This window comes from Piliocolobus tephrosceles, chromosome 3 (assembly GCF_002776525.5).
Source record: "Piliocolobus tephrosceles isolate RC106 chromosome 3, ASM277652v3, whole genome shotgun sequence".
NCBI lineage: Eukaryota > Metazoa > Chordata > Mammalia > Primates > Cercopithecidae > Piliocolobus > Piliocolobus tephrosceles.
Window position 1 is genome coordinate 45960940 of NC_045436.1, and position 19708 is coordinate 45980647.

General features: G+C 41.8%; 1 protein-coding gene across 1 annotated transcript in view; it reads left to right on the forward strand.

Moving 5' to 3' along the window:
• The first annotated feature begins 2690 nt into the window (after positions 1 to 2690).
• The window catches only part of FREM3 (FRAS1 related extracellular matrix 3), a 99475-nt gene continuing 82457 nt past the window's right edge, over positions 2691 to 19708 (forward strand). Inside the window, exons 1-2 of the mRNA XM_023226030.1 lie at positions 2691 to 7875; positions 10112 to 10201. Coding sequence (XP_023081798.1) covers positions 2691 to 7875; positions 10112 to 10201 — 5275 coding nt within the window. The remainder of the gene's footprint in view (positions 7876 to 10111; positions 10202 to 19708) is intronic.

Below are 19708 nucleotides of genomic sequence, written 5' to 3' on the forward strand. Positions count from 1 at the left end.
TATGGATAGTGAAATTGCCCTGCGAAAAGAAAATTTGGTAATATAAATATTTGGCTAGAAATCAAATTTGAATTTTCTAAACAGAGCTTCCACTGACCTCTAATGAACTGGCATATTCTGAGGAAAGAAGAAAGAAGTCATCCTAAACTTGCACTGGTTTCTCCTACCTGACACCTACACTGCATAGTATGTCGATCACTACTTCTGATTTTCTTTCATTTTTCTATCCATTCATTCATTCATTCATTCATTCATTCATTCATTCATTCAACAAATACTTATTACATACCTGCTATGTGCCAGTACTTGGCATAAGCACTAAGTATCAATGGTGAACATTATATACTCCCTGCTCTCCTATAGCTTAAAGCCAAACAGGGAAGACAGACACTAATTGACCTGTAGGTGAATAAATAATTACAGAGATTTCGCAACATGGTTTGAAGAGCATATGAAAAGTACTTCCTGAAGAAATGGGACTTAAACCGGGAGGTAGAAGAGAAACCAGAAAGGTGTGGCAACAGTAACAATATGAGAGATAGCTATAGGAGTTTGCCAGATGGAAGTTGCTAATGACCTTAGCAAAAGTTTTGTTGGTGTGTCTAAGGTGGAGACCAGACTGGGAGTGCCCTAAAGAGACAATGAGTGAGAAGTGAAGAAATGGAGACAGTAATGAAATAAAAAACCCTTTCAAGACATTTAATGGTGAAGAAGAGGAGAAGGGAATATATGCTTAAGAGGGAGGGTCAGAGGACAAAAATATAAATATAGTAGTTTAGCTTTCTGTTATCTCAGCTGTCCACATCCATCTCTACTTCCAGTGAAAATAGCATGGAAAAAAGGTACTTGTCCCAAAGTGAGTGAGTGTGCTTGAAAAAGAACCAAAGCTGCACTCTTATAGGAATATTCATTTGGTAACTTTAATATATGCAAACTAATAAAAGTTCTACCATAAAAACCCATCCTTTGGACAAGGCAGCAGCTTTATAAAATATAATATAATGACTCATTTACAATGAAATTTTACCTGTGTTTCAATTAAAAATATATTTTAAAATAATATTTTCCCAGATACACTGAATATGGTATAATTAGGCTAAACACATATTGATTCAAACTTATTATCTCAAAATTCTGTTATATGAACAAATCTGTGTGCTAATGGGGCACACTAACATTCAACTAAAGTGAATTGTATAGACCCATAGCATTTCACTGGATGATTAAATTAAATCTTTAGAGAGAAAATTAAATCTTTCAAGTCACTAGCAGATTATTCTTGCCCTGGAAATCAGCTGATGCTATTGCTGCAGTGAATAAAACAGGCATTTGTAACACTGTAAAAAACTAAAAGAATAACTTGGGGATGACATTTAAAGAGTTCTAGTCCCCCTTGAAGCCATTTCTATCAATATAGTTTGTAGGCATCATTTTTACTGTCATCAAAAGGTCTCTCACATTCACATTAATTTTATAAGGAAGCACGTTACCATTATTACTTTATTTATAGAAGAAGATTACTCTGCACTGTAACTAAATTGGTTATTTTAAAACTTAAAAAGTTAATAGGATTTTGTTACGTACCTAACACTACATTCATGGTCATCTTCATCTGAGAGCCATGAAGAGCCTGATTCCAGGTGTTAAATAGATTGAGCCACAGAAATTGATCCAAGTACCTGTGTTACATATTTTCTCTCCTACTGTTTCCTTTGACATCCTCCCCTCTGGCTACTGTCTACGCAGAAAGTAACTAGAAAACAGCATGTCTAATAAACTAACAGGCAAGTCACTCTTGATCAGATATGGAAATTACATTCTAAGAAAACGGAAGGAAGCCGAGCCGCACACCTGATTGTGTTATGTGAGACCCAATGACAAAAAAAAAAAAAAAAAACACCAGATTACAAGCTATTCAAGTTTGGGGGTGCTGATTATCTTTTTCAAAACCTGAGCAGAAGAAAAATGTCACGGTTGTTTGGAAGCACCGAATTACAAGATCCTGAATAAGCTGCTTCATCAGACAGACAGCTAGAAAATCCTATTTGCAGAATAGCTCCCACCAATTTCTTTTATGTCCGAAGTGAAACTCAGTTTTTGGCTAGAAAATACACTCCTGTCAGCGGTAAGGAAGAGGAATGGTGTCTCTCCCCCTTTTCAGAAACACCATTCCCTGGATGAATGGACAACAGGAGCGCAGTCTCACAGACGCAGGACTGACCCGAGTACAGTCACCGTCTCTCTCCCAACCCTGAGTGGGGACAATCCCTTTGTGGCACCCGGGGAAGACAGTATCCAAACGAGCTGGTCGGAGTCTGGCAGCGTGGGCAGCAGCGCGGCGACCACGGCTCCGGGCGCGAAGGTGTGTAAGGTAGGCGGGGTGAGGCACCCAGGAGCGGAGGGAAGAGCGCTGAACCCTCGCTAAGTCTCGCCGCGCTGGGCGCGTATCTGGGCGGCCCCAGAAACCAGCAGAGGCAGACTTGGGACCCGGGCAGAGCAGGAAGTGGGCAGAGCCCCTTCCCCCGCCGCGGTTACCTGCAGCAGCAGAAGCGCAGCCGCTGGCTCTTGCTGGATCCGCGCGTCGGCTACCGACTGGACAGCAGCTACCGCCTCCACAGCCTGCACCTGCGACCTCTTTGGACAGGGCACCCCCGCCCCGGGAATCCCAACGCCAGGAGCCACCCATGGCCATGGCGGGGGCTTCTCGGCACCCTACTGGGACGCTCAGCCAGCTCCTTGTGGCGCTCGCCTGTCTGTTCTTAAGTCGCCCCGCGCTGCAGGGACTGGCATCCTCGCTTGGGACCCAGCCCGACCCAGCGCTTTACCTGCACGCCTGGGGTGCGCTTGAAGGCACTCGCCCGGACGGCCCTAGCGTGCTGATTGCCAACCCTGGACTCCGGGTGCCCTTGGGTCGTTCCCTTTGGCTCGACCCGCTCCGGGACCTGGTGATTGGAGTGCAGCCGGGGGACCGGTGCGAAGTCACTGTACTGGACGCCCTGCCACCGCTCAAGGGCGCGCTCTCCCCGCGCCGCTTCCCCTGTGCCTTTGGGCCCCGCCAGGTCCAGTACACTCACTTCGGCTCCCACAGCCCCGGACGCGCCCGGGTGCTGCTGCAGCTGCGCTACGACGCCCCGACTCACACGCTGGTGCTGCCCTTCACGCTGGCGGTGGACGTGGTCTTTTCCCAGCTGGAACTGGTGACGCGCAACAGGCCTTTGGTAGTGGAGAAGCTGCAGGGCTGGAGCCGCGCCATCGACAGGAGAGTGCTGGACTTCGCCTCCCTGAAGTCCAGAGCCACGGCCACCCGCAGGTGCCGGCTCACCCCACTTCCTCATGAGGACGGCCCCCTGCCCAAGTACGGGCGCTTGGTGGACGCGGTGGGGGCCCCTCTCCCCAGGGGCAAGGGCGTAGACTGTGAGGCTTTCCTCCGGGCTGGGGTGCGCTATCAGCACACCTCTGCCTCCTCGCCCAACCGGGACTACTTGCCAATGATGGTGGAGTTGCTGGGGCCTGAGGGCCAGGACGCTGGGTCCGCGGGTGTGCTGGTCCGCGAGCACTTCCAGCTGCTGGTGAGGATCCTCAGGGCAGGCAAGAACACACCGCCCAGACCCAGCTTCATGGCCACGATGATGATGGAGGTGGATCCATTTGTGCTGACAGCCCTGACACCTGACGCACTAGCCGCGGAGGACGTCGAGTCAGACCCTGGCGACCTGGTGTTCAACATTCTCAATGCCCCCAGTCCCGCACCAGGGCATCCGGGGCAGCAGGGCTACGTGGTCAGCACCGACGACCCTCTAGGCCTTCCAGTCTCCTTCTTTACCCAGCAGGAGCTGCGGGAGCTGAAGATTGCCTATCAGCCCCCTACAGAGAACTTCCATGGAGAGCACCTCTTTCAGCTGGAACTGGAGGTGGTGGACGGAGACGGCGCCGCCTCAGACCCCTTTGCCTTCATGGTGACAGTGAAATCCATGAATACTCTGGTCCCAGTGGCTAGCCATAACAGGGGACTTGTGCTTTTTGAAGGTCAGTCAAGGCCCTTGTCCAGCACCCACAGCGTTCCTATCAGTGATAAAGATAACCTGGAAGAGGTGAAAATGGCTGCAGTCAGGGGCTTGAGACATGGGCAGCTGGTGGTGTTTGGGGCACCTGCTGGGTGCAAGTATTTCACACAGGCGGACCTGGCAGCAGGGCGAGTGGTGTATCAGCATGATGGCAGCAACACCTACAGTGACAACATCATCTTCCGGATGGAGGACGGACACCACCAAGTGGAATTTCTCTTTCCCCTCACCATCCTACCTGTGGATGATGAACCACCAATGGTCAATACTAACACAGGACTCTCACTGACGGAAGGGCAGGTGGTCCAGATCTCTCCCTCCGTACTGAGTGCTACTGATACTGACTCTGAGGACTCAACCATCCACTTTGTGCTAGAGAACCAGCTCCTAGAAGAAAATAAGGAAGAGCCACAGTGGGAACTGGCCCCTGGTTCCTCCCACTCGGGCCACTACCTGGGGGACATGTTGCTGCGGCAGGCTGAACTACCTCTCTCCACTGAAGGTGGAGACTGGCACTACATGGAAAAGGAAGGGCTTTATGAGAAAGTGGTGACTGAGTGGCTACAGAGAGACATAATGGAAGGGAGACTCTTCTACCGCCATCTTGGACCACACAGCCCTCAAACTGTAATGGTCCAGCTGGCTTTCCATGTGCAGGATGACCATGACCCACCCAATCTCTCCAACCAGCACATTTTCACCATCAAGGTCCAGCCAGCGGATATACTGAGTCCACAGCTGTACCCAGGAACTACACTAGAAATGACTGTACAAGAATACCAACTCACTCACTTCCAGAAGAATTTCCTCCGATACATTGATCAGGACTCTGATGATGAGAACCTATGGTACACCCTACTGACACTCCCGACTGACACAGATGGCAACCACCACATCCGGGCTGGAGAAATTGTGCTCACTGATTCACCAGACACACTCATCATGCACTTCACCCAAGCCCAGGTAAATCAGCGTAAAGTTGCCTACCAGCCTCCACAGAAGTTGGGTATTGCACCACGGGTTGTGCAGTTTACCTACCAGGTGGAAGATGCTGCAGGCAATAGAGTGCCAGGCACATTTACATTATTCCTGCAACCTGTGGACAATCAGCCCCCAATAGTCACCAACAGAGGCTTTACTGTCTTAGAGGGAGGCAGCTTTAACCTCAGCAGTAATGAGCTGCATGTTACAGACCCAGACACAGACATTGACCAGATTGTCTTCATATTAGTCCACGGTCCCCAACATGGACGCTTGCAGTACTTTAAAAAATGTATGGTCCCAGGGGAATCTTTCATGCAAGCTGATATTATTAATGGGAGTGTCTCTTACCAGCATGGTAGAGACCAGACAACTACCAGTGACACGTTCCATCTGGAAGTAAGTGATGGGGTGCACCATATACCCATCACCATCCCAATTTCCGTGCATCCCAATGTGGCTAACGAAAGTCCTAGGATCTCTATCACAAGTAGTTCATTATTGGATGTTTCTATAGATGTACTAGAGAATAAAGCCACTGAAATTACCATGGGTGTCATCCATGGCAAAAGGAAGGATGTACATGACTTGATGCTGTCTTTCATTGTAAAGGACAGCCCCAAATTGGGCACTATTCTGGTCAATGGTTTGCCCACAGAACGATTCACCCAAGAAGACCTCATCAGTGGGAGAGTAGCCTATGTCCACACTGGAGGTGAAGTTGGTTTTCAAAAGCAGCACGATGCCTTCAGCCTCATCCTCTCCAATGATTCTTACCAATGGGTGGTGGGGAATAGCATAATAGAGAGAGTACAGGTACGAGTAACTGTGCTGCCTGTGGACAATGTGGGACCCAAGGTCTTCGTGGGGGAGTCCTTCATTGTCTATGAAGGTGAGAAGAACTCCTTGACCTTACAACATCTCCATGTTGAAGATGTGGACACTCCTCAAGATGAACTCCTCTGCACAGTGACTAGTCAGCCAGCCTCTGGCTACCTGGAAAAGACTGCACCAGCTCCTGGTTCAAAAATGTCCCAGTCTGGAAACCCCATCAGTGCTTTCTCCCTCAGAGATGTCCAAGTGAGGCATATCAATTATGTACAGAGTATTCACAAGGGAGTAGAGCCACAAGAGGATCAATTCACCTTTTATTGCTCTGATGGCATCAACTTCTCCCCAAATGTCTTCTTCCCTATAATCATCCTACCCACCAATGATGAGCAGCCTAAACTTTTTGCCCATGAGTTTGAGGTACTAGAGGGGATGAGCCTGGTCATAGACACCCAGCTGCTCAATGGAGCAGATGCTGACCTGCCACCGAATGAGCTCCACTTTCAACTCACAGCCCTCCCTCGGCATGGACGAATCATAGAGCAGCTGGCTACAGGCAGCCAGCCCATCCACAGCTTCACCCTCAAGGAGATCCAGGAGGCCTCCACCATTGTGTATGAGCATGATGACTCAGAGACCAAAGAGGACAATTTTGAGGTCTGGCTAAGTGATGGCAAGCACACCACCCACAGGAAGGTACCCATTGTAGTGACCCTAGTGGATGATGAAACTCCTCAGCTGACTGTCAACAATGGGCTGAAAGTAGAGAAAGGACACTCTGAGATCATCACAAATCAGATCCTCAAGGCCACAGATCTTGACTCAGATGATAAGAGCCTCAGTTTTGTCCTCCATTCTGGACCTCAACAAGGGCTTCTACAGAGGCTGAGAAAACCCAGAGGAGAAGTGAGGAACAATCTTACTCTGGGAATGAACTTTACCCAGGATGAGATTGACAGAGGTCTCATCTGCTATATCCACACAGGCCAAGAAGGGATTGTTGATATTATCAAGTTTGATGTGACTGATGGGGTTAACACTTTGACAGACCACTACTTCTATGTCACTATTGGCAACTTAGACAAGGTCTTCCCTGAGGTAATCAGCAAAAGGATCACCTTAGCAGAAGGTGCCAGAGTGACCCTTACCAACAGTCTGCTTAGCAACAGTGATATCAACAGCTCTGATGAACATCACTTTAGCATTACACGGGCTCCAAGCCTGGGTCACCTAGAAAGTTCTGACCATGCTGGGGAACCCATTGCCTCTTTCACTCAGCTTCAATTGTCTAGCAACAAAATATCCTATGTTTATACTTCAAATGATGAGAAAAAGATGGACAGCTTTGAGTTTCAAGTGATCAGTGAACTCTACCCTGTGTCCAGAACCTTCAGGATCTTCATCACTGATGTGGATCATAAGAAACCTATCTTGACCATTCATAGACTAACACTACAGAAAGAGGATAACCAACTGATCACTCCCCTTGAGTTGACAGTGGAAGACAAGGATACCCCAGATTATCTTATTCTCTTTACCATCACACAGGTCCCCATGCATGGCACGATTTTGTACAATGGTAGCCGTCCTGTGACCACCTTCACCAAGCAAGACCTGAACAAGAACCTGATTAGCTACAAGCATGACGGCAGTGAGACCACTGAAGATAGTTTCTCCTTGACTGTGACAGATGGCACTCACACTGATTTCTATGTCCTCCCAGACACTGCCCTGGAGACACACAAACCTCAAGTAATGAGGGTCCAGATAAGATCATTAGACAAAAGGCTTCCCCAGATTACTATCAACAGGGATGCCCTAACCTTGAAGCGCCTTCACACTGGACATATGGGCTTCCTGATTACCAGCAAGTCTCTGAAGGCAGAAGATCAGGACAGTCCCCACAGGCTTCTGAAGTATAAAGTTACCAGAGAACCAGAGCATGGCTTCATTATCAAAACTGGCCTTGGAAACCAGAGCACTCGAGTGTTTACACAAGGTTAGTATGCATTCTTCCCTGACTATTCTGTCCCTCTCCTTCATTGAATCAGATCTCTCAGCTTTGTGTAAAATTGTCCTGACCTCAGACATTTGCACGAAGATTCTTGTTCTAATAAAATACAGTGAAGTATGAAATTATTCTAAAACAAACAAAGCAACAAGTCCTTTTTCATCAATTTCATCAGAATGCCCATTTAACAGGAACTCACACGTATTTCATAAAGTTGTAGTTATACCTTAAAACTGCTAAACACAGGAGGACAGCTTCTACTTCTGAAATATTATAAGATAACATTATATTAATTCTGATAATATCAGATTGATTTTGAATTTTCAGAATGACATATAGAAATCATTTGCATAGTTATTAGTAAGTCCAGATTTCTGAAGATGTTTGGTATCTAGATTTTGGATATAAATTCCTACATTGCTCATTTTTATTATACTATTCAAATGTAATTTCTACATCTAATAAAAGCACAGAAGTATGTTTGCCTGAGATTATTTTTTCTTTTATATTTGGTGTCACTACTAATTATGAACTAGAGACAGGTCCCTCTACTTTCCCAGGTGATGTGATACCTGCTGGTTTTTAAATGCTCTTTATGTTGTCATAACTTTTTTAGATAGCTCTGTGCATGAAATGTCCCACACATGATACATGTAAACCTAGATGCAAACTCAGAGGAAAACTTACACATGTTTAAAAAATTGTTTGGTTACATTTTCAGAACTGCTTCTAAAGCAAATGAAATCATATGTGGTTCTCCATGGCACGTGTATACCTATGTGACAAATCTGCATGTTATGCACATGTATCCCAGAACTTAAAGTATAACAGAAAAAGAAATAATGCAATCACAACAGTGATAACATTTTCAAATATTAAACTTATATAAACTTTAAATAATAAAATCATATGTGACTCTATAAGAATTATTTCTATAAACACCTCCGAGAGCAAATTGTTTTTAAAATACTAATAATTACCAATATAAAAACATAATTATAGACCTTCATAACAAATTATTACCCAAGAGAATAGGCAATAGGAAAAACTCATGATTTTATTCTAATTTTCTTTTTTCTTAGGATGCAGGAATCATTCTTGTTTAAATTCATTTTGACAAATAGTTCATGAGTATCCACAAATATGCCAAGCTCTATACTTGTGCAGAAGATTCAAAACCAGATAGACCTGGCTCTCCATAGAGGGCCAGGATGTTGTAAAGCACATGTAACTAGAATGCCCTCCTTGCTGGGCTTTAGCACCCAGAGAATATGCACATAGTAGCACTGTGACAAAGTCAGAGTTTCTTAACTTTTATTTTAGGTTTGGAGGTACATATCTTTAAACTCATGTCATGCTGGTTTGTTGTACAGATTATTTCATCACCCTGGTATTTAAATCTAGTACCCAGTAGTTATCTTTTCTGCTCTGCTCCTTCCTCCTACCCTCCACCCTCAAGAAGACCCCACTGTCAATTGTTCCTTTCATTGTATTCATGAGTTCTCATCATTTAGCTCCCACTTATAAGTAAGAATATGAAGCATTTGGTTTCCTGTTCCTGAATTAGTTTGTTAAGGATAATAGTCTCTAGCTCTATCCATGTTCCTGAAAAAACAACAACAACAACAAAAACACATGATCTAGTTTTTAATGGCTGCATAGTATTCCATGGTATATATGTAATATATTTTCTTTATCCAATATGTCATTGATGGACATTTAGGTTGATTCAATGTCTTTGCTATTGTGAGTAGTGCTGCAATGAACATTTGCATGCATTTGTCTTTATGGTAGAATGATTTATATTTTTGGGGTGTATACCCAGTAATGGGACTGCTGGGTTGAAGGATAGTTCTGCTTTTAGCTCTCTGAGGAATCACCACACTGCTTTCCACAATAGCTGAACTAATTTACACTCCACCAACAATGTATAAATGTTCCCTTTTCTCTGCAACCTCACCCAGCATCTGTTATTTTTTGGCTTTTTAATAATCACCAGTCTGACTGGGGTGAGATGGTACCTCATTGTGATAAAGTTTCAAACTAAAGTTTTATTTTTGACATTGTAGTTTTAAGAAGATTCATGTTCACTTAATCATTATTTTCAAATTTATTAATTGGAGTATTTCTATGCCTAATTAAAACTTTGAAGCTGTTAACATACTCATTTTCATTTGTGCCAATATGACTTTGTGTGACGTTTGCTCTTTTTTTTTTTTTTTAGCTGACATTGATGAGATGAAGATATCCTATGTCTTGAATGAGGGCAGCAATGCATCAAAGGACATCTTCTATTTCTCTGTTGAAGACAATGGTAAGTCAATAATAAAACCTTTGAAAGGACTCATGGTTAACTAAAATCAACATAAATAATTTCTAGGCAAGTACAGGCATCATATAAGCAAGTAATCACAATCAATAATGTCATAATACAAACAAATTAATTCTTTTTGTTTCTCTTATGGTCCTGTACCAAACGATTCTTGATAAATAACTTTTTAGGAAGAAAAAGCAATGATGAATTTGATGAGTGAAATGTGAAGTATTTTATCTGATCTGGATCATGTGTGACTTCATATAAGCAAGTGAATCTCACCTTCAGGAGATTCTGTGAATCTAGCTAGTGGTTTCTATCATTCTGAAACAAATTAGAAAATACATCTTCAGATTTTGTTGGGATTTTTATTTGCAGAACTGAATCTTATGGCTCCCTGACCTTAGATTTGAAATCTTTCTGGATGGGATAAATATATATATATATATATATATCTCCCAGCATAGAGGAAAGCTTACTTTAAAACTGCCTGTTTATGTTGCAGCTTGGTCTGTGTACTATTAACTTCAAAGTAGAATAATGGGCAGCATCTAGTTAACAGAAGCCACTTTCTTTACACACCTAGGGATTCAATGATTATGTGGTCAGCAAAAAAATCATTTTGCAGTATGACAGGATAATAGCAGAAATTATCTCTGTGTGCTGCTTGCCACTCAGTAACCTCTTTCAGTACAAATCATTACTCATTCCCAGTAAGTAACCTGCATTTTCTGCCTAAATCATGTGTAATCAGTCAAGAATTGAATTTATTGTAAAGTAGTCCTATATGAGAGGCCGTATGGTATACTGACTGGGTTTGAATCCCAGCTTGTCCTGTGTGACCTTAGTAAGTGACCTTGTCCTCTTCATTCATTCCCCCATGTATAAAGTGGTGGTCTTCATACCTATGTTAAAGTGTTGCTAAGAGGATTGACTAAGATCATACATGTAAAGCACTTCATAAAAAGTAGGTGCTTTCACCTGATTCTTGTTCATTTTTTTAAAAAAATTTAATTTAAAAACAGGTGCCCATTAACTAGGTACTTTCTCCCCTTCTGATGAGACTAACTACGGTTGAAACCACTGATCCCTCCTCCCCATTTCCTTCCTTAAAGTTTAAAATCAAATCTTCTTTCCCTTTCCCAAGTTCTCAAGAACCATAAGTTCCTAAAAAGATGAATTTATGCCTTTAAACAGGCTCATAAATAAATATAAGACAAATACTTTATCTTGAATATTTTCCTTTCTGTTTTTGAAACGAATGTCACTCTAAAAAGATGTACCTCTGACTCTGACACTATGCTTTGTGGACCACGTTACAAACAAAAATCAGTCTGTGATGACACTGTAAGGTGGATTTTATGTAGCTACCATGTTTTAACTTTTTTCTGTGAGCTAGCCTGTCCTTAAAGACATTATGACTTTTGATCCTCACTACAAAATAAAAAGTAAATGTTATGATGCCCATTTTAAAATGAAGACACCACAGTTGAATAACTTGCCTGAAGTCATACAAGTAACAGGCAAGTAAACTGGAATCAAATCCAGGTCTTGCCAGTTCCAAAGCTAGGGTTCTTAACTGCTAATGCTACACTCACCCTGCTTTGGGAAGCTGAAGTCATAGACAAAAGTTAGAGAACAGGGCCAAGACTGCACTTCTTAACCTGACAAAGAAGCACCTTGAGAATCAAAGTGATAAGAAGGATCAAACACAGAGTCCAAAATATTGGAGGATACATTTGTTCATAGCTGGATCTTAAAGTATGTATACATAAACTAATTAAATATTTGCACATTCATTTATCCAGTGAATTTTTTTCCCTTGGATCCAGGGACAAACTGGAATTTTTAAAAATTATTTCTTTAAGATTTTTTTCTAGAAACAGGATCCCTCTATGTTGCCCAGGCTGGAATGCAGTGGCTCGAACTCTAGGCTTCAAGTTGGTCCTCCCACATCCACCTCTCAAGTAGCTGGTACTACAGGCATGTGCTGCCATGCCCAACCAGTGAATTTTTCAGTTGCCTTCCACGTACTGTGCATGGAGCCAAGATCCATGTCTGCTGATGATGGGCATTCCTGGAACAGCTGATAAAGGACTCACTTTAAACGTTTTATTATCTGTTATTTTGAAATATTATGAATCCATTGCTTTACAGTAGCTGACTTAATCTTTTTTCTTTCAAAATGCCCTCACTTTAAAAAGATTTCCCAAATGAAATGTTGAACATTTCCATTTGATCTATTAATAATTTTTTTTCCCTAATAGCACATAACACTAACAGAAGGTATTATACCCTTCTAGAAATAGATCTTTCACTGTCGGGCTGAAGTAGATGTCATTGTTGTTGTTTCCATACCAATATTCAAACTGTTAAAAGAAGACACTGCCCTGCCTCCAGAACTGGACCTTAGGTGTATGCTGCAGCTTAGCTCAGGGGTCTTAAGAATGGAAATACTGGCAAAAATGACCCTCGCGCTCCAACTTTGCTAAAATCTCAAGAGTGATACCATGAAGGCTTCTAATTAATAGGCTCTGGACCCAGGCTGTCTGTGTCCAAATCCCAGCTCAACTCTTGTAGTCTTACCTATTTGAGAAACTGCCTGTGCTTTCGTTTGCTCACCTATGAGCTGAAGATAATGATGGCATGTGCCCCTTAGAATTATTATGAGGATTTTATCAGTTTCCTATTGCTGCTATAACAAATTACCACAAACTTAGTGGCTTGAACCAACACAAATCTGTCATCTTACAGTTCTGGAGTCCAGAAATCCAAAATGGTCCTTACTAGAATAGAATCAAGGTTTTGACAAGGCTGCATTTTCTTTTTTTTTTTCCATAAGTTTTTGGGGGTACAGGTGGTATTTGGTTACATGAGTAAGTTGTTTGGTGGTGATTTGTGAGATTTTCGTGTACCCATCACCCGAGCAGTATACAGTATTTTTTTGCCCCCTTTCCACTCTTCCCCCCAAGTCCCCAAAGTCCATTGTATCATTCTTATGCCTTTGCGTCCTCATATCTTAGCTGTCACATATCAGTGAGAACATATGTTTGGTTTTCCACTACTGAATAAAATTCATTTCGAATAATAGTCTCCAATCTCATCAAGGTCCCTGCAAATGCTGTTAATTCATTTCTTTTATGACTGCATAGTATTCCATTGTATATATATATACCACAGTTTCTTTATCCACTCATTTATTGATGGGCATTTGGGTTGGCTCCATGATTTTGCAATTGTGAATTGTGCTGCTATAAACATGCGTGTGCAAGTATCTTTTTCAAATAATAACTTATTTTCCTCTGGGTGGATACCTAGTAGTGGGATTGCTGGATCAAATGGTAGTTCTACTTCTGGTTCTTTAAGGCATCTCCACACTGTGTTTTGTAGTGGCTGTACTAGTTTACATTCCCACTGGCAGTGTAGAAGTATTCCCTGATCAACAAACATATCCACACCAAAATCTACTGCTTTTTTTTTGTTATTATTTTTTGATTATTGCCATTCTTGCAGGAGTGAGGTGGTATCTCATTGTGGTCTTGATTTACATTTCCCTAATTATTAGTGATGTTGGGCATTTTTTCATGTTTGTTGGCCATTTGTATATCTTCTTTTGAGAATTGTCTATTAATGTCCTTAGCCCATTTTTTGATGGGATTGTTTGTTTTTGTCTTACTGATTTGTTTGAGTTTGTTGTAAATTCTGGATATTAGTCCCTTGTCAGATACATACATTGTGAAGACTTTCTCCCACTCTGTGGGTTGTGCGTTTTCTCTGCTGACCATTCCTTTTCCGTGCAAAAGCTCTTTCGTTTAATTAGGTCCCAGCTATTTATCTTTGTTTTTATTGCATTTCCTTTCGGGATCTTGAAATCCTTGTCTAGGCCAGTGTCTGGAAGGGTTTTTCCAATGTTATCTTCTAGAATTTTTATAGTTTCAGGTCTTAGGATTAAGTCTTTAAGGCATCTTGAGTTGGTTTTTGTATAAGGTGAGAGATGAGGATCCAATTTCACTCGTCTACATTTGACTAGCCAATTATCCCAGCACCATTTGTTGAAAACGGTGTCCTTTCCCCACTGTATGTTTATTGTTTGCTTTGTCAAAGATCAGTTAACTGGAAGTATTTGGCTTTATTTCTGGATTCTCTGTTCTGTTCCATTGGTCTGTGTGCCTACTTTTGTATCAGTACCATGCTGTATTAGTGACTATGGCCTTATAGTACAGTCTGAAATCAGGTAGTGTGATGCCTCCAGGTTTGTTCTTTTTGCTTAGTCTAGCTTTGGCTATACGGGCTCTTTTTTGGTTCTATATGAGTTTTAGAGTTGTTTTTCCTAATTCTATGAATAATTATGGTGGTATTTTGATGGGAATTGCCTTGCATTTGTAGATTACTTTTGGCAGTATGGTCATTTTCTTTCATTTTCTTTGGTTAGGTATATTCCTAAGTATTGTATTGTATTTTATTTTGTTTTATTTTATTTTATTTCATTGCAGCATTTTAAAAGGGGTTGAGTTCTTGATTTGATTCTCTGCTTGGTAGCTGTTAGTGTATAGAAGAGCTACTGATTTGTGTACATTAATTTTGTATCCTGTAAACTCTATTGAATTATCAGTTCTAGGAGCTTTCTGGAGGAGTCCTTAGATTTTTCAAGGTAAATGATCATATTGTCAGCAAAGAGTGTCAGTTTGACTACATCTTTACTGATTTGGATGCCCTTTATTTCTTTCTCTTGTCTGATTGCTCTGGCTAGGACTTCCAGTACTATGTTCAAGACAAGTGGTGAGAGTGGGCATCCTTGTCTTGTTCCAGTTCTCGAAGGGAATGATTTAAACTTTTGCCCATTCAGTATTATATTGGCCGTGGGTTTGTCATAGATGGCTTTTATTACATTAAAGTATGTCCCTTGCATGCCAATTTTGCTGAGAGTTTTAATAATAAAGCGATGCTGGATTTTGTCAAATGCTCTTTCTGCGTCTATTGAAATGATTATGTGATTTTTGGTTTTAATTCTGTTTATGTGGTGTATCAAATTTATTGACTTGTGGACGTTAAACCATCCCTGCATCCCTGATATGAAACCCACTTGATCATGGTAGATTATCTGTCTTTTTGATAAATTGTTGGATTCAGTTAGCTAGTATTTGATTAAGGATTTTAGCATCTATTGTTCATCAAGGATATCGGTCTGTAGTTTTCATTTTTGGTTATATCCTTTCCTGGTTTTGGTATTAGGGTGATGCTGGCTTTGTAGAATGAATTAGGGAGGGTTCTGTTTTTCTCTATCTTGTGGAATAGTGTCAAAAGAATTGTACCAATTCTTCTTCGAATGTCTGGTAGAATTCTGTTGTGAATCCATCTGGTCCTGGATTTTTTGTTGTTGTTGTTGGTAATTTTTTAATTACCATTTCAATCTCACTGCTTATTATTGGTCTGCTCAGGGCATCTAATTCTTCCTGATTTAAGCTAGGAGGGTTGTATTTTTCCAGGAATTTATCCATCTCTTCTAGGTTTTCTAGTTATGTGAGTAAAGGTGTTCATAGCAGCCTTGAATGATCTTTTCTATTTCAGTGGTGTCATTTGTAATATCCCCTGTTTTGTTTCTTAGTGAGGTTATTTGGATTTTCTCTCTACTTTTCTTGGTTAATCTTGTCAATGGTCTATCAATTTTATTTATATTTTCAAAGAACCAGCTCTTTTGTTTTATTTGACTTTTGTATTTTTTGTTTGTTTGTTTCAATTTCATTTAGTTCTGATCTGATCTTGGTTATTTCCTTTCTTTTGCTGCATTTGGGTTTGGTTTGTTCTTGTTTCTCTAGTTTCATAAGGTGTGACCTTAGATTGTCTATTTGTGCTTTCAGTCTTTTTGATGTAGGTGTTTAGGACTATGAACTTTTCTCTTAGCACTGCCTTTGCTGTATCCTGGAGGTTTTCATAGGTTGTGCCATTATTGTCATTCGGTTTGAAGAATTTTTTAATTTCCATCTTGATTTTGTTTTTGACCCAATGCTCATTCAGGAGCAGGTTAGTTAATTTCCATGTATTTTCATGGTTTTGAAGGTTCCTTTGGGAGTTGATTTCCAGTTTTATTACCCTATGGTGTGAAAGAGTGCTTGATATAATTTCATTTATTCAGGCTCATTTTATGGCCTATCATATGATCTATCTTGGAGAAAGTTTCATGTGCTATTGAATAGAATGTGTATTCTGCTATTGTTGTATACAATGTTCTGTATATACCTGTTAAAGTCCATTTGTTCCAAGGTATAGTTTAAATCCATTGTTTCTGTCTTCATGACCTGTCTATTGCTGTCAGTGGAATATTTAAGTCCTCCACTATTACTGTGTTGATGTCTATCTCATTCCTTAGGTCTATTAGTAATTGCTTTATAAATTTTGGAGCACCAGTGTTAGGTGCATATATGTTTAAGATTGTGATATTTTCCTGTTGGACGAGGCCTTTTACTATTATATAATGTCTTTCTTTGTCTCTTCTAACGGCTGTTGCTTTAAAATTTGTTTTGTCTGATATAAGAATAGCTACCCCAGCTCGCTTTTGGTGTCTGTTTGCATGAAATGCCTATTTCCACCCCTTTACTCTAAGTTTATGTGAGTCCTTATGTGCTAGCTGAGTCTCCTCAATGCAGCAGATAGTTGGTTGGTGAGTTCTTATCCATTCTGTGGTTCTGTATCTTTTATATATATATACACACACACATATATATGAACTTAAAGTGTATATATATGTGTGTACATATATATGTGTGTACATATATATATACTTTAAGTTCTGGGGGTGTGTGTATAGATATATATACTTTAAGTTCTGGGGTACATGTGCAGAACATGCAGATTTGTTACACAGGTACACACACGCCATGGTGGTTTGCTGCACCCATCAACCCATCATCTACATTAAGTATTTTTCCTAATGCCATCCCTCCCCCAGGCCCCCACCCCTCGACAGGCCCTGGTGTGTGATGAGCTCCCCACAGCTGTGTTCATGTGTTCTCATTGCTCACTCCCCACTTATGAGTGAGAACATGCTGTGTTTGGTTTTCTGTTGTTGTGTTAGTTTGGACATGGATGAAGCTGGTTCTGTATCTTTTAAGCGGAGCATTTAGATCATTGGCATTCAATGTTGGTATTGAAATGTGAGGTACTATTGCAGTCATCATGCACTTTGTTACCTACGTACTTTGGTTTTTGTTTGTTTTTTGCTTTTTAACTTGTATTTTTGTTTTATGGGTCCTGTGTAATTTATGCTTTAAAGAGGTTCTGTTTTGATGTGTTTCCAGGATTTGTTTCAAGATTTAGAGGTCCTTTAGCAGTTCCTATAGTGGTGGCTTGGTAATGATGAATTCCCTCAGCACTTGTTCATCTGAAAAAGACTGTATCTTTCCTTCATATATGATGCTTACTTTTGCTGGATACAAAATTCTTGGCAGATAATGATTTAGTTTAAGGAGACTGAAGATAGGCCCCCAATCCCTTCTAGCTTGTAGGGTTTCTGCTGAGAAATGTGCTGCTAATTTGATATGTTTTTCTTTATAGGTTACATAGTGCTTCTGTCTCACAGCTCTTAAGATTCTTTCTTTCATCTTTGGATAACCTGATGACAATGTGCCTAGGTGAAGATCTTTTTGCAATAATTTTCCCAGGTGTTCTTTGTGCTTCTTGTATTTGGATGTCTAGGTCTCTAGCAAGGCTGGGGAAGTTTTCCTTGATTATTCCCCCAAAAAATGTTTTTAAAATTTTTAGACTTCTCTTCTTCCTAAGGAACACCGATTATTCTTAGGTTTGTTCATTTAACATAATCCCAGACTTCTTGGAGGCTTTGTTGATATTTTCTTATTCTTTTTTCTTTGTCTTTGTTGGATTGGGTTAATTTGAAGACGTTTTCTTTGAACTCTAAATTTCTTTCTTCTACTTGTTCAATTCTATTGCTGAGACCTTCCAGAACATTTCACATTTCTAAAAGTATATACAAAGTTTCATGAATTTTTTATTGTTTTTTCTTTAAGCTATCTATTTCTCTGAATATTTCTCCCTTCACTTCTTGTATCATTTTTTGGATTTCCTTGCATTGGGCTTCGCCTTCCTCTGGTCCCTCCCTGATTAGCTTAATAACTAACCTCTTAAATTCCTTTTCAGGTAAATCAGGGATTTCTTCTTGGTTTGGACCCATTGCTGATGAACTAGTGTGATTTTGGGGGGTTATTGAAGAGCCTTGTTTTGTCATTTTACCAGGGCTGATTTTCTGGTTCCTTCTCATTTGGGTAGGCTCTGTCAGAGGCAAGGTCTAGGGCTGAAGGCTGCTGTTCAGATTCTTTTGTCCCACAGGGTGTTCCCTTGATGTAGTACTCTCTGCCTTTTACTATGAATGTGGCTTCTGGGAGCCAACCTGCAGTGATTGTGTTCTCTCTTCTGGGTCTAGCCACCCAGCAAGTCTACCAGACTCTGGGCTGGTACTGGGGGTTTTCTGCACAGAGTCCTGTGATGTGAAACATCTATGGGTCTCTCAGCCATGGAAAGCAGTTCCTGTTCTGATGGAAGTGGCAGGAGGTGCAGCGGACTCCATGAGGGTCCTTAGCTTTGGTGATTTAATGCTCTATTTTTGTGCTGGTTGACCTCCTGCTAGGAGGTCACACTTTACAGAGAGCATCAGCTGTGGTAGTATGGGGAGGAATCGTCAGTGGGCAGGGTCCTAGAACTCCCAAGATTATATGCCCTTTGTCTTCCACTACCAGGGTTGGTAGGGAAGAACCATCACATGAGGGAGGGGTTAGGTGTGTCAGACCTTAGACTTTCCTTGGGTGAGTCTTGCTGCAGCTGCTGTGGGGGATAGGATGAGGTTCCCAGGTCACTGGAGTTGTGTACCTAGGAGGATTATGTCTGCCTCTGCTGAGTCACACACGTTGTTAGGGAAGTGAGGGAAAGCCTGCAGTCACAGGCCTCGGCCAGCTCCCACGCAAACTTAAGGGCAGTTCTCACTTTCACCATGCCCCCCACAACAACCCCCAGACCATTTCCAGGCGGAGAACCACATGGGCTTGAAAACCTGCCTCAGGCTATAGGCCTCCCAGCTGCAAAAGAAAGGGGGTTGGTTCTTTCCCTGCCTGTGGAGTTCTCCACACTGGATTTGCTGCCTCCCTGAGTTCTGGCCAGGAGGCTTCTCACTCCGTTGAAATTTTACAAAGTTCAGCTAGCAATTTCCTTGTCCCCGTGTAGTTCTCCGCCTGCTCCTCTCCTGTTGGATCCCTGTGATGCCAGGCAGGAATGGCCTGCTAGGGGAACCAGCGAGCTCCCGGGCCTTTCTGCGGCTTCCTCTACTCCAGACTTTTGCTCAGCTCTCAAATTGACTCAGCTGCAGGTAAAGTTGGAAACTTCTCCTGCAAACAGACTTTCAGCTTCTCCAATGGGGGTGTGTGTTCAGGAGCCTCCCTTTACTACTTCCATAGTTGGGGCACTCACAGTTTGGGGAAACTCTCCCAGGTCCTGCAGGAACAG